The following is a 14,276-nucleotide window of genomic DNA, read 5'->3' on the forward strand; positions in this document are numbered from 1 at the left end:
AGAACTACGAAAGCATAGAATGGATTATCTGCTAATGCACCCTGCATCCATAATTTCATTAAGGGTCCTGTTCCACAGAGCAATGCAAAGCAGCTGTAAACTGTAATGACTGCAGCCAAGCCTTTTGTGTCAGGACATTTGTGAAATGTGTTTCTCAAGGGATCCGTTTGGTAACCTTAACCCTTATCTGTGAACTAGCTGGTCTGCATATTTCTCATTCACATTTCCGATTTAGATGCCAAGTGTACTGTCAAACCCAAGTTTTCAGAAATCATGAGTCAGGCCCCCCAGACTCATGAAACTGGTTTAAAAATCCAATGAGATAAATGTTTGGTCTGTTTTTTGAACCACAGGGTTCATGTTTTCATGCTTTTCTCTGCAACCATGAAGCTAAACACTTTTTAAAAAAATGAAAGCTGAGATTTTGACCTAATCACTGAATTCTAGGAGCAGGTGCTTTAAAAAAAACACCAAATATTGCAGGACTGGTGAGAAAATGGCAACGTTGTGTCAGCAAAGTTCTTTATTGTTGTTACTGCATGCACAATTGCAAAGGGATGCTATAAAGCAGGGGTTCTCAAACTGGGGGTCGGGACTCCTCAGGGGGTTGTGAGCTGTCAGCCGCCACCCCAAACTCTGCTTTGCCTCCGACATTTATAATGGTGTTAAATATATAAAGAAGTGTTTTTTTAATTTATAAGGGGGGGGGGTCGCACTTAGAGGCTTGCTATGTGAAAGTGGTCACCAGTACAAAAGTTTGAGAACCACTGCTATAAAGAGCAAGATCAAGGAGAGCATGAGTGCTGCAACGTCCTCCCAGAACAGTGCTGTGTTTGTTTTGCCCTTTGTGATTCCAGCTCTGCTAGCTAACATGAAGTGCAGGCAGAGCTATCACTATGCCTGACCTCTGACCTGAGCCTCTAAGTGTGACCCCCCCCCCTTATAAATTAAAAAAAAACTTCTTTATATATTTAACACCATTATAAATGTCGGAGGCAAAGCAGAGTTTGGGGTGGCGGCTGACAGCTCACAACCCCCTGAGGAGTCCCGACCCCCAGTTTGAGAACCCCTGCTTTATAGCATCCCTTTGCAATTGTGCATGCAATTGTTTTCTGGGTAGTCTAACCCTGCAGGCAGAGCTAGAGTTGCAGCCCTGGAGTTCAAGGACTAAAAACATGTACTGCACCTGCACAGTGGTGCAAGGGTGGGAGAAATTTCTTGCACCCTACATCCTCTGGTGGCTGCACAGTCTGGCACATTGGACATAGAACTGATAGATTTTAAACCTCTTGTGTTCTGATAATATTATATTTTAATCAAGCTGTTTCTGATTTTTATCTCTAGATTGAGCCTTTTTTTGTGAGCGTGGCTCTGTTTGATATCAGGGACAACAGGAAAATCTCTGCTGATTTTCATGTGGATCTGAACCACACACTTGTTACACAGATGGTTTTAGGTTCCTCGTCTTCACTGGAAAATGGCAATATTGAAACAATGGACACAAGTGAAGCAAAAGAACCACTGGTCAAGGGATTTCCAGAGACTTGGTTGAAGTATCCAAAACAGGTACTTGATGCATGATGTGTCTCACTGATGTTTAAATGGGACTGTTCACACCACTAATGGTACTTGTGTTCCATATGCACTGTGCACATCCTAAACTGGGCTCTAATGGCTCCTTTGAAACTATCAGTATCTGTCATCTAGAAAAACCCATGAAGTGTGCAGCCATTTTTATGCTAACTCTTTGGGCTCAATCATTGACCTCTCCCAAACCAGCCAAACAAAATCACAATTTAAAATCTCATCTAGATGTCTGCATTACTCTCTAAGTTATGACACAGTCTTGTTATTGTCACTCTTGTCCTCCATTTACTCTCCATACCAGTTTTCTTTTCCATATTATTAATTTATGTTACATCTGTTTTTAGGCTTTGATTCAGGAAATCACTTAAGCATGTGCTTGGGGGATTTCCTGAATAGGGATGTTTTCCTGAACTGGGTCCTAAGATTGTATGGTAATGGGACCATCTCTTCAGTAAGTTCTGTAATTCATCTTTTTGCAAAAGGATGTTTGGCTTTATCGTCGGGCCAAATTCCAACATGATGTATCACATTTTGACTCCAGAATTTCCTTATAATTTCAGTTGAAGATACGATTACACTCAGGTATTAAACTGCATACTAATGAGTCCGTTGTATGGCTGTGACCAAATTTCTTAAAAAAATAGGCATCTATGCTATCTCATTAGAGGCAATATTTAATGGAAAGAAAGCTCCCTGGTTACCTGGGATATCATAGGGCTGCCCCAGTAGAGATGGTCAGAAACTCAATTTTTTGCCAGAGAAAATTCTGTAAGAAAAATCTCCTTTCAAAATTTTTCAACCAAAAAGTGGTGGGTTTTCTAAAGGAATTTTCAAAATGACGTGAAAGAAGAGTGTTAATTTTACTTCGTATCAAAACGACATTTCAAAATGAAGACTTTCATTTAGTTTTCAAATGTCAAAGTGATACAACATTTTTCATTTTGTTTCAACTTAAAATATCATTTCATTACGTTTTTATTTCTGGAAACTGAAAAATTTCAGCTTTCATTTTTTGTTTTTTAAATTAATTTATTTTTATCCTTTCTCTCGCTTTTGTACTTTTCCCTCCTTTCTCCAATGGGATACAGGAGAGAAGGTAAAGAAGTGTGTAAAAGTGGGGAAAGCACCGATTTTCAAGCTTTTTTACTGTTTTCCAAAAACTGAAAATAGATTTTTTTTTATTTCCCAAACTGAAACAAAACAATATTTTAAATTAAAATGAAACAAAACATGTCATTTTATTTTAATGTTGATTTGAAACATTTTTAATTTCAAATTTTCTAATCAGAGAATCAAACATAATCCTCAAAATTGATATTTTCCAGTGAATAGTTTTAATTTTAGTTACATTTTTGTTTGAAATCAGCTCTGCTATTTTAACATCCAGAAATACAGATTCCTCTGTATGTAAAGCAAAAGGAGAATCATGATGAAAAATACAAATGATCTGATTTCTTGTATTGAAAATATATCACTCTGGTATCATATTCAATATTCTCATCTTACATATGAGTACATATCACAAAACAGATAACCAGTCAATATGAGCCCTTTCTGGGATTCCAAAGAAATTCAAAAGTGAGGCATTAATTCGACTTCCCTTTAAGTTCAGTTAGACTTCCTTAGTGCTGTTTACGTACACTCAGTGACTTGAGGATAAGTCTCAGATGAGCCTGCATGCTATAACCGACCCTCTTCAATGATTATCTAGAAGAAACTTTGAGAGCCACTGATGGAAACCTACAAGATGGTGTACCCATTGATGGATGAAAAATTAGTCATCTGTGGTTTGCTGGTGATGTTGACCAGATTGGATCATCGGAATAAGAGGTGCAAATATTGCTCGAAAGAGTAGAGATGGAAGCCGAGACTGTTAGGTCTAAAGATATCACATGGAAAGACAAAGACGGTTGAAAAGTTGAAGATATTTCTACCCAAATTTGAAGAGACATTGGAGTGTGTTGAGCACTTCAAATACCTGGGTAGCTTGACCACAAAGGATGCTAAACATCACTTAGAGGTCTGACATAAAATTGGAGTCACTCCTGCTGCCCTAGTGACATGTAACCACATTTGGAGAAGCAAAGGTATTACCATGAAGTGCAAAATGAAATTGCTATAGTCTCTTGTCTTCAGCATCTCGCTGTATGTATGTGACACATTGACGCTAAGGAGCCAGGACATTAAGAAGCTTTCCGCCTTGTAATTGGAAAACTACAGGTGATTGCTGAGCATTAGCTATACCTCATACGCGACTAATGAGGAGGTGATCCCTCAAATTTACAGCATAACTGGAGTGATACCGTCAAGGATACTATCAAGATGACCAGACAAAGAAAACTTGAGCTGTGAGACCTATGGGCCAGATAAGTTTTGCAGGGATTGGTGCCAGGTGCAAGGGGCAGAGGGCACCCACAGCAAGTTGGTTCGACAAGGTGGTTGACTGGATGAGATGCAGTATGGCACACTTCTGTGTGAAGACTGAAAAATGAGGAGGAAGATTGCTGGCCAGTGACCCCTGTGTGTTGTGTTTACTGTTCATTGTGTTGTGACTCTGTGGTTGCTTTGAACTATGAGAGAACATATGTATGTGAGTAACTCTAAGAGAGACTAATGAACCATAAAGGGCTTCAGTTTGTGTAAATGATCTAACATTTACACATCACCTCTGTATTTGGCCCTGTGAGTCCAAACAAATAAACCTAAGTTGGCCTAAGGAAGTGAAGTCCCGGTGACATCCCCATTAAGGGGACTAGAAGAAAGTGCAAGATCCACCAACACAGAAGCCCTCTAGGTTCACTTAGGCTCAAACAGGAACTTCCTTTCCACCAACTGGGGGCATTGACAATGTCTCCACTTGTTACAGAATTGTTATATGCTTATTAACTATACTCTTTTTTATTCATAGGCTCTTTTCTCCATAAGTAACCCCCATTCTGAGATTGTTTTGGTGGCAAGAATAGAAAAGGTGCTCATGGGAAATATTGCCAGCAGTGCTGAACCTTACATTAAGAATCCAGACTCTAATAAGGTAATGCAGTATAAACATAAATTGCCTCTTTGATTGTTCATGTAAATGTTGTGGGTGGAAAACACTGCACACTATATTTTCAAGGCTTATGAGTTTATGGATGCTTAATTGTACAGGCTCACTTAGGATCCTCTCCTATTGAAGTCAGTAGCAATATTCCTCTTGACTTCAGTGGAAGTAAGATGAAGCCCTTAAACATGTAATGCAAGAATAAACTTAATATAGTAGATGTAGTTTGCATCAGGACATCTGGCAATAGAACTGAGTTGGTAAATATGCATTCTAGATGAAATACTATGTGATTATAATCTATTTGTTGTGTACTACTTGTGCTGGTATTATTCTAGCTGAGTGAATTTCAATGCCCCCATAAGTAACTGCCCTTTGAGAGGGGACTTAGGTGGGTGTTTGGTTCCAGCCATCCACATGCTACAATCTAAAGGCAGGCAGCATGACTACATTACCAATGCTGCAATGGGCTAAAAGGATGACTGCTTCCATTATACAGTGATTTTGGAACATCGGATCCTAGCTAGTCTCCCGCTACAGTCCCAAGTAGGCAGGTGTACAGCCTACTTCCATGGTGCACATGGGATGCAGAGGCTTCTTTGTGGGTACGTGTACACTGCATCTGAGAGGTGTGATGCCCAGCAGGGGTAGACAGATTCAAGCTAGCTCAGCTGGCACCAAGTGTCTAAGAATAGCAGTGTGGATATTATGGCACTGGCATACCTCCCTGCTGCAATGTAGACATACGCTGTGTGGCCAGTTCACACTTGCCCTTCCTTCACATAAGGGTTTAAGAAGGGCTCTGTATGCTAAGGAGATATTTACCACTCTGATATCTTGACTCTACATAATGATTAGGACTTGAGTGTGTTGCACAGAGTGCTGCAGCAGATTTGAGGTCCCCACTTTAGAGGTTTCAGAAAATTTAATTTCAATTAACTGGGAGAGAGAGATTGAAATTGTAAACGCCTAAAGGTACCTGCCATGGTACACATTTTCCTGACATGTATTTTTTTAACTATTTCAACAAAAAATATTTCCTCTGTTGGTGTGCCTGAACAATTTTAAACTCCAGGGTTGATCTGCTACTTGGATTTATATGCACTCAAAATGCTTTGCAGACACTACACTGAAAGGCCGAATTCTGTCTTGACTTAGGCCGCATGAAACCCCATTGATTTTAACGGGGTTGCGGAAATTGTAAGGCAAGACAGAATCGAGGTTGACATCTGCTGGCTGCACTATGATATCCCAGCTCTGAGACCAGAATATCAATCTTACCATTCAGTTAATTTAAACAAGAGAGCCGTGGTACCATGGAAGGGATTAATTTGCAGGAAGAACATGTAGTATTTCCACTGCTTCCCTTTCCCAGTGGCTTCCACCAGAGGGAAGGGAAGACTAAATTTCTTCAGGGGCTCCATAAAAGACCCCCCAGCAGAGGTTGCTCAGAGGATGTACTTAAACAGTGCATCCCTGTTACCCTGTTCTCACCTCCTCCCAGGGCCAGCGCCACCCCCTGTGGACCTCCAGCAGAGTGCAACTTTTCCCTAGTAAACTTCTCCCATGATGATGCTCCACCACTCTGGTCTGATTTTGTTAACCCTTCAGATAAACACCACCTAAATTGCATTTCCGGTACGCATAGGTACGCACCTTGTTTCAAAAACTGTGATGATGACATTGATGATACCAATGGTATTTATTTTTCTTTACCTAGTGTGCACAAAAAGTGTTAAAATCCAACAAACAGTTCTGCGGCAAGCTGGGGAAATACCGTATGCCATTTGCTTGGTCAGTGAGGTATGTATATTGATTATTTTTATATAACATTTCTAACAACATCTTACAGCTCACCCTGCTCTTGGATTCGTGTACTTTTATTATGAGCCACATTTTCAGTTTCAAACTAATACTTTCTACTTCATCCATGCCCCTGGCTGATCCTGGTGGCTTTAATCAATTCTGTTTTGTCCTATTTCCCTTTATTTATGGAAATGAATTAAAGTCATGTTCCCATTAAATACTCGTGTGGTAGCATCTATCACTCACACACCTGCTGAAGTTGCTAAAAAGCATCAAGAACAATGTCAGTTTATGACAATAATGCAGGAGCAGACCCACTCTGAGCAATTTTGTGCTAAATATTCTAAGAGAGGTTTGAAAGTTAAAATTCTTTCAGGAGACTTTTAAAAAGCTAATTCTTCTCTGAAATGGGAATTGAATACGTACTATAGGAGCCTAAATACAGATTTAAGAGCCTACATGTAGGTATCCAAGACTGGAACTCTGTCCCTGTGATTACACCTGTCGAGTTTTGAGAAACATTGGCCAAAGATCTGGGAGTTGCACAAGCTCCTAGTAGCCCCAGTGCCTACGTCTTGGTGGTGGTGGAGGGGGAGAATGCCTTGGAAGCGCTTGCATTGTTAGCATTCTCAGCAGGCATTAGAAAGCTGGAGGTTTTATTTATTTTGTCTTTTCAGTAATAATTAATGACAATAATGTGTTTATTGTTGGATCCCCTCTCTTGTAACGCTTAGCCTCATGACCTCTACCTCTTCTCCTGGTTGCTTCCTGTCCATTTTCTTTCCATAGTACATCTGCACGTTCTACTCTCTCTCACTTCCTCATCTCTCCTTTGGGACTATTCCCTGCTTTCTTTGTTGCCTTCTCCTCTTCCCAGGTGTCATGGGGGTGTGCCAGTCCAGGAGTACCCCCCTGCTGGCCAAGTGTGGCACTGCAGATGTTCCCTGCCTGTTTCCTTCTCAAATGTGCATCTCATCCACTTTCTACAGGCCTGTACTGGAGATGTCGCTTAGTCCTCCAGCCAAGTCACAAACAAAACTTAACCCTTTCTAGGGTAATAAAAATCCAGTTGAAAGATCCCAACAAACAAAAAAGTTCCTTTGCCCTTCAGCGGCTTCTCTTCAGCCCATCCTCTGGGCCCTGTTCTTAGCCCCTTTCTGGGCTTTGAGAGTCTTTCTGTCCCTGGGTTAGAGCACTCAGCACCCAGGCTGACTCCCTGACAGTACCAGTATCAGTCCCTTTCTAGGATCTGCTCTCAGAGGTATGGCTGGCCACGTCTCCCCTTAAAGGGGCCAGTCACCCTGTGATACCTGACACCTAGATTCCTGCCTTCTGCCTTGGTTTTCTCCCTCCCCGTATTGTTCTCCCTCCCCTCTGTCTCTATTTTTCTTTGATTCCTTTCTTCCTCCTTTTCTCTTTTGGTCTCTGCTCCTCAGCTTTGTCCTACTTCTCAATTTATTGCTGTCCAGAGAGCACTGCTCAGTGGGGTCCAGTAGCACCTCAGGCACTGCTCCCCATTGTGTTCGTAGTATATGCACCAAGTGGGGAATGGAACCTTGCTCAAAGGAGTAAGGTCTGCTAGAGGTAGAAGCACTTTTCTTCTATAGCTTCTGTCCTGCCATTTTGTTTCAGGAATGGTAGAGCACTAAATGGAGGCCCTACAGAAGCAGTTGGGGAGCAGCAGCTTCCCCCTCGCCCCACTTGACAGCTTTCTAGTTGAGGGGCTGTCCAGGACAATCAGGGGTAGTTGTAATGCACATGGAATGGGTCTGGAATGGGTATACTCCTGCCTGACTTGGAGCTGTGGAGCCCCAAGGGGGAACTGTCGCCATCCCCAGGGCAGATGGAGGTGGTGATTCTATAATTATAGAGGTTCGGAGATGAAGAAGTGGGGAGGGAGGCAAAAGAACAACGAAGCTGAGCTATTAGAAGCACTCATTTATATTTTATTGGCAGACAGTTTGGTTGCTCTCCAGTAAAGTAAGGAGAGGGGTTTACTTGTTCAAGGAAAAGGAAGATAATTTGTTCTGCTGTACTGTACCCAGTTCAAGGATGCACATCAATATTTATCAACTTTATATGGCCAAAGGACCATTCATCAAAATTACATGAATAGTTGTCTGTTGGTTTGGCAGAACAGTTTCAACATATAAGGGAAGGTACAATGGAGGTATATGCAGGCTAGGAGCCAAACCTAAGCTATTTCTTTCTTAACTCTCTCCTGCCTAGCTCATTCCCACTGCTGTACCACTAGTGTGGCAGGAGAAGAAACTGAGACTCCTTTGCACAGGGACTACTCCCTGCAGGCATGGGGCGGGGGTGGCAGAGGCAGAGCTGGCTGGTCACGAGGGGGACATGTGCAGGGGCTGCATTGTTCCAGTGCATTGGTTAGCTTGAGAAGCATGGTGACTCAGTCAAGAACTCCCACCAGCACAGCACTACTCTGCAATAACCCCACTGTGAGCCGAGTCTAGTGATCGAGCCCTTCATCAGCATCCCTAAACCCTCACACCCATCGAGCTAAGTGGGATGTGAAATCTCTTGGCACCTTTCTGGATCAGGTCGTTAGTAAGCAAACTCAGCTCCAGTCTGGGTGACAGGCTCCCCAGTTAGAGTGTGTGAAGTGTTACCTGCCTTGAGAAGGGATTTTATGAAGCCGATCAGCTGAAAGGGGAGCTTCCTAAGCTCGCAAGGAGAGAAATGCCAAGGAGAGGGGCTTAAGTGCCTCAGGATCCTCAGCCACAAATCCTCTCCTGGAATTAGGCATCTAAGCCAGGTCAGCCACTTAAGTAGTCCATGTCCTAGTAACCAAAAACATCCCTGTCTGCTGCTGATGCTTGATATCTCTCTTGTGCTCGCTCCCTGTGCCCCCCAGTGTCTTTTGATCACTAAGGCAGTCTGCTGCCCCTCCACCTATTGGTTGCCTGCCTCTGGCCCTCCTGATGGTGGGGCGGGGGGGGGGCTGGCAGCTCACAGGTGTTAGGCATGGTCTGAGCACACCCACCAGAACAGGACCCACAGGTGAGATTGGTGCTCCCCTGCTTAATTTGAGAATCCTACTTTGGGGCCTCAAACTACAGACTTCTTTTCCACTCTGAAATATGTTGTGGTCTAATTATTGGCTCTTCTTAAACTTCTCCATCGTTAATGAGAACATGGCAGATGACACGGTGTAGCAGAAACACATTAGTCCAAATTCACTACATTCATAAACACATTGACAGCACTGGTGTTATGCCAGGGTTGAATTTGGTTCAGTAGGTCACGTTCTGCTCGCATTTATGCCAGTGTAAATCCAGAGTAAATCTATTGCCATACTCCCAGTGGCATAAGAACAATGAAGTATAACAAACACTGATATAACAAAGAATTTGATCCAACAAAATCTATTTCTAATTTTGTAGCTTGAAAATAGATATTTCCACAAGACACACATCACACCACACAAAAAGTGTTTTGACTAGGATAAATTGCAAAAATCTTGGGTTGAAAATGTATTTTCCACTTATATATTTTCTTGCATTAACTGTGTTCACATTTTATTGTGGAAATTTTCCCTTTTGAGTTATTATAATTTAAAGCAGTTACAGATGGCCACAGTGTGATTTTTACATATTCATTCACTCAACCAAAATATGACAATTGCATATGTGTCATGTTGTCATTTGTGCAATTGAAACTCTGATTACTTTATTTAATAACAGAATTGTATGCACCCTTCAGGTTGCTGACTCAGGTTTTTGCCAGGATTTCTCTCTGGCATTGGTCTCATTTGGTGCACTATAGATATTTGCAAGTGACTGTAATTACACTATACATTAGAATGACAGTGTGATACATCAGCCTTCCATTCTCATATTCCTACCAAACCTGCCAAGATTTGTAGATGTATGTCTGGTCTCCATTTAATAGATGTGGGGAAACTTTACTCACTCAGATTAATTTTTACATTACCCTCTTGCCTTGAACCCCCTCTACCTACACAGATCCCATAGTATGACTCTCTTAACACTTTGCAAGGTTTGGGGCCAGATTCTCAGCTGGCGTAGACTGGCATAGCTGCTCTGAAGCTAATGAAACTATGCTGACTTATACCAGCTGAGGAGCTGGCCCTGTATCTCTGACCAAACAGGTGAGCCATCCCTCCACAGTATCTTAGCCAACCCTTAAGAAATGTCATACCAAGTTTAATATTAAATTGTGACCTTTCTACAGATATTTTAACCTACAGAACCAGTATAATTACAATGTAATAGCTAATGAAATCCATACTAAAAAATTATATAGAAATGTTTAAAAGGTTAACAAAGGATCTCATTATTTATTAAATTCTGTTGGTTTTCAGAGTATTTTTATAGAGCAATATTAAAGTTTAATTCCTTTTTAGTTATCTAGGACTTTTCCAAAAAGGAGGCTTGTAGTACACAAGGAACGATCAGTAGAGAGTCAATAAATTATTATTCAAATGCTAAATTCCTGGATTTTATGAGCATTTTATGATCCATCCCTTTCTTTGAATTAACTCAAGTTTTGTTCAATGTCAGCTGTCATTATCAAATAACTGTAGATTACTTTCTATGGTCAGGGACTCTCACTTGCAAGTGTGACTCATAATATAAATCTATCTAGCAAAGTTTAAGGCTGAAGTTAGTTAACTAGAGCTGTAATACACATAATGCTTGCTCCAAAAGCAATTCTTCAGCTTTTATTAAGCCCTAATAACTGAGGTACCAGTATGATCTGGCAAGCAAAAAGCCACGTAATTCTCTTCTCAGTGTATATACATAAGCCCCATTATAACATGTGCCTAAAGGAGACCAAATTTTCTAACTGCATACACAAAATATGAATAGTAGCAAAATAGGCTGTAAAGATGGTTTATTGCAAGTGGGTGATTGCTAATGTAAGAATCTATTTGCATACACGGTTGCCTATTCTGTTCATTCACGTGCATAGTTTTCATGCAGTTTTGGTGTTCAGTGATCACACAAGGCTTGCAAGGAATCTGCTTTGTTCCATGTTTGGTTACAACTGGCTGTGTATAACAACAAGAGCTTCTCAGTGCGCTGAAACTCTGTCTAGGAAGCTCAACCCTTAAAGGTGCAGCACCTAATTCCACAGCAGTTACCTGTTTGTATTAATATATTTATATTTTGTGTGCACTACTTACATACCTTTTCTTTTTAATCTGCAGTGAAAGTCCATCAGTATTTTTGGACTGACATCTCCCCACCTTACTCTTCTAGCCTGGATGCTGTGTTTTAAGGCCTCAGTTGCTAGAGCAGTGGCTCTCAACATTTTCAGACAACTGCACCCCTTTCAGGAGTCTGATGTGTCTTATGTACCCCCAGGTTTCACCTCACTTAAACTACTTGCTTACAAAATCAGACCTAAAAATACAAAGGTGTCATAGCACACTATTACTGAAAAAATGCTGACTTTCTCATTTTTACCATATAATTATAAAATAAATCAATTGGAACATAAATATTGTACTTACATTTCAGTGTATAGCATATAGAGCAGTATAAACAAGTCATTGTCTTTTAGTTTGTACTGACTTCTCTCGTGCTTTTTATGTAGCCTGTTATAAAACTAGGCAAATAGCTAGATGAGTTGATGAACCCCCTGGAAGACTTCTTTGTGCCCCCAGGGGTACGTGTACCCCCGGTTGAGAACCACTGTGCTAGAGTAACTGAATGCATGGAGAACAGAGAGAAAGAAATCTTCCCCATCCCACAGTGACTCTGCAGTCACTCGACAAATTCTAGTGGCACAAGGGAGGCTACTTATTGGTTATTTCATACATCTCTCCTGATAATCTGGAGACCTAAGGCTTTGGAGAATAGAAACAATGCTAAAAGCATTTGATAAAACAGAGTTAGGTTACTTCCCTGTAGTTATGGAGAAATTTAATGTTGGTCCCTCCACCTCAGCTAACTGAGTTAAGACACTGTACATTTGTCCTTATCAGTAGAATCTTCTTCTCGGGGTTTACTCCGTTATTTAGTATCTGGCAATATTTCCTGCTGACATCAATTATTTTTTCACTGGCAGTATAACAGAGAGGTAAATTAGGGAAGAAAGCCTGGCTACTTGCTTTGTGGAGTAGCCCTTTGTGTCAAAAGCATTTTACTTTTCTTAAGCAATCTTTTTTCGTGATGCAGTTGAATCCAATGTTGTTTGATTGCACAGCTGTTATAGTATCCAATCCAGCCAGAGTGTTTGAACCCTTGGGCAATTCAAAGGGCACTGGAATGTCTTAATTAAATCCTGAAACTGGCAGTGAGCAGAAGTGCAAATATCTGAGAATGATTTCCTGTGCAATCAAAAGCTGATATGTATTTTTCTTAATTATAATATGATATTTCTTTTTTCTACAATTAGTTGTTTATATTATCAAAAGTGTAGTTAGAACTCTTCAAACATGTATTGAGACAAGTTACACCAGTGTAAATCTACCCTTGTGATTCTGGAGAGGTGCAAAGCAGATTTAATGGGCTGGAAAATCTGGCTCAAGGTCCCTGCCCCGAAGAAGTTACATTCTAAGTCCCCACACATTCTAAGTCCCCACTCCGGCAAAGACTTACAGATGTGCTTATTTTATCATAAGCAAAGCCAATGGCTGAGAGCTGAAGCTTTAAAAATTCAGAGGGGAAATAAGGTGCAGTGTGTCTTTGGGGTTTGGGTTGTTTGTTTGCTTGTTTGTTTGTTTTTACAGTCAAGGCAATTAACCATTGGAACTGTTTACCTCAGGGTGTGATTAATTTTCCATCACTTAAAGTCTTTAAAATCAAGATTGGATGTCTTTCTAAAAGATATGCACTAGCTCAGCCAGAAGTTATCAGCTTGATGTATGAATAACTTGGTGAAATTTTGTGGTCTATCTTATGCATGTGGTCAAACCAAATGATCAGAATGGTCCCTGTGAATCTATGAACTTTGTGCACTGTGAGTAATCTTATTTAAGTCAGTAGAACGATTCACATTGCATAAAATTAAATGTATACCTAAATGTATACCTTTGCAGGACTGGCGCCTACATACACACATAAATTGTGTCCCTTTGGAACACCCAAGTATGATTCAGCTACATCCCCTAACAGGAACTAAGAATAGCATGTTTGCTTTAAAGTATATACCATGGAGAGCAATTTTAACTATCTATTCCCTTTGACTTTTGCACAGGAGTTCATACTGTGTCATCAGTGATGAACAATTATGTGTGAATTGAAAATTCTCTAGTAATATGACTAAGCATGCCTGGCTGTCATCAAATATATGTTGTTTTCTCTCTTTGTAGACCAGTGTTTAAGGATAATCAGGGAAATGTTGACAGAGACTCCCGATTTTCACCTTTGTTCAGGCAAGAAAGTAGCAAGATTTCAACTGAAGATTTGATTAAATTAATAGCAGAATACAGAAGGTAAGGAATGGGTTTTAGGTCAGCTTTGGAGAGGCCTAAGGTTATAATGCTATTTTCATTAGTGTCCTTGTTCGCCCGTTGGCGAGTGTGTCAAAATAGCCATATTAAATGCATGTTTTTCACGTTAGTCCATTATCTGCCAAAGAGTGTTTTTTGACTGAGCTTTCCAGGATAATTGGAAAGGCATTTGACATTAATACACATTATTACAATTAAAAGATAGTGATTCATGGAATTAGTGTCAATTAGGGAAGGTGCAGGTGGAAGAACAAGCAAGAACACACTGTGAGAAAAAGAGAAATATACATGAAAATGAAAAGAATCCTTTAATGGCTCTCCCATCCCTCCCTATTTTTTATAATTGGGAACTCCACGGCAACCTGTATAGTGGACATTGGAATCATCTACTTTTCTCAA

General features: G+C 40.6%; 1 protein-coding gene across 18 annotated transcripts in view; it reads left to right on the plus strand.

The window, feature by feature from the left end:
- Positions 1-14,276, plus strand: part of DOCK10 (dedicator of cytokinesis 10) — a 245,032-nt gene that overhangs the window by 138,105 nt on the left and 92,651 nt on the right. For all 18 annotated transcript variants that reach the window (XM_073359912.1, XM_073359918.2, XM_073359919.1 and 15 more), the window contains 4 exons: positions 1,345-1,566; positions 4,496-4,618; positions 6,348-6,430; positions 13,737-13,859. In XM_073359912.1, the coding sequence (XP_073216013.1) occupies positions 1,345-1,566; positions 4,496-4,618; positions 6,348-6,430; positions 13,737-13,859 (551 nt within the window). The remainder of the gene's footprint in view (positions 1-1,344; positions 1,567-4,495; positions 4,619-6,347; positions 6,431-13,736; positions 13,860-14,276) is intronic.

The sequence above is a fragment of the Lepidochelys kempii genome, chromosome 9, assembly GCF_965140285.1.
Source record: "Lepidochelys kempii isolate rLepKem1 chromosome 9, rLepKem1.hap1, whole genome shotgun sequence".
NCBI lineage: Eukaryota > Metazoa > Chordata > Testudines > Cheloniidae > Lepidochelys > Lepidochelys kempii.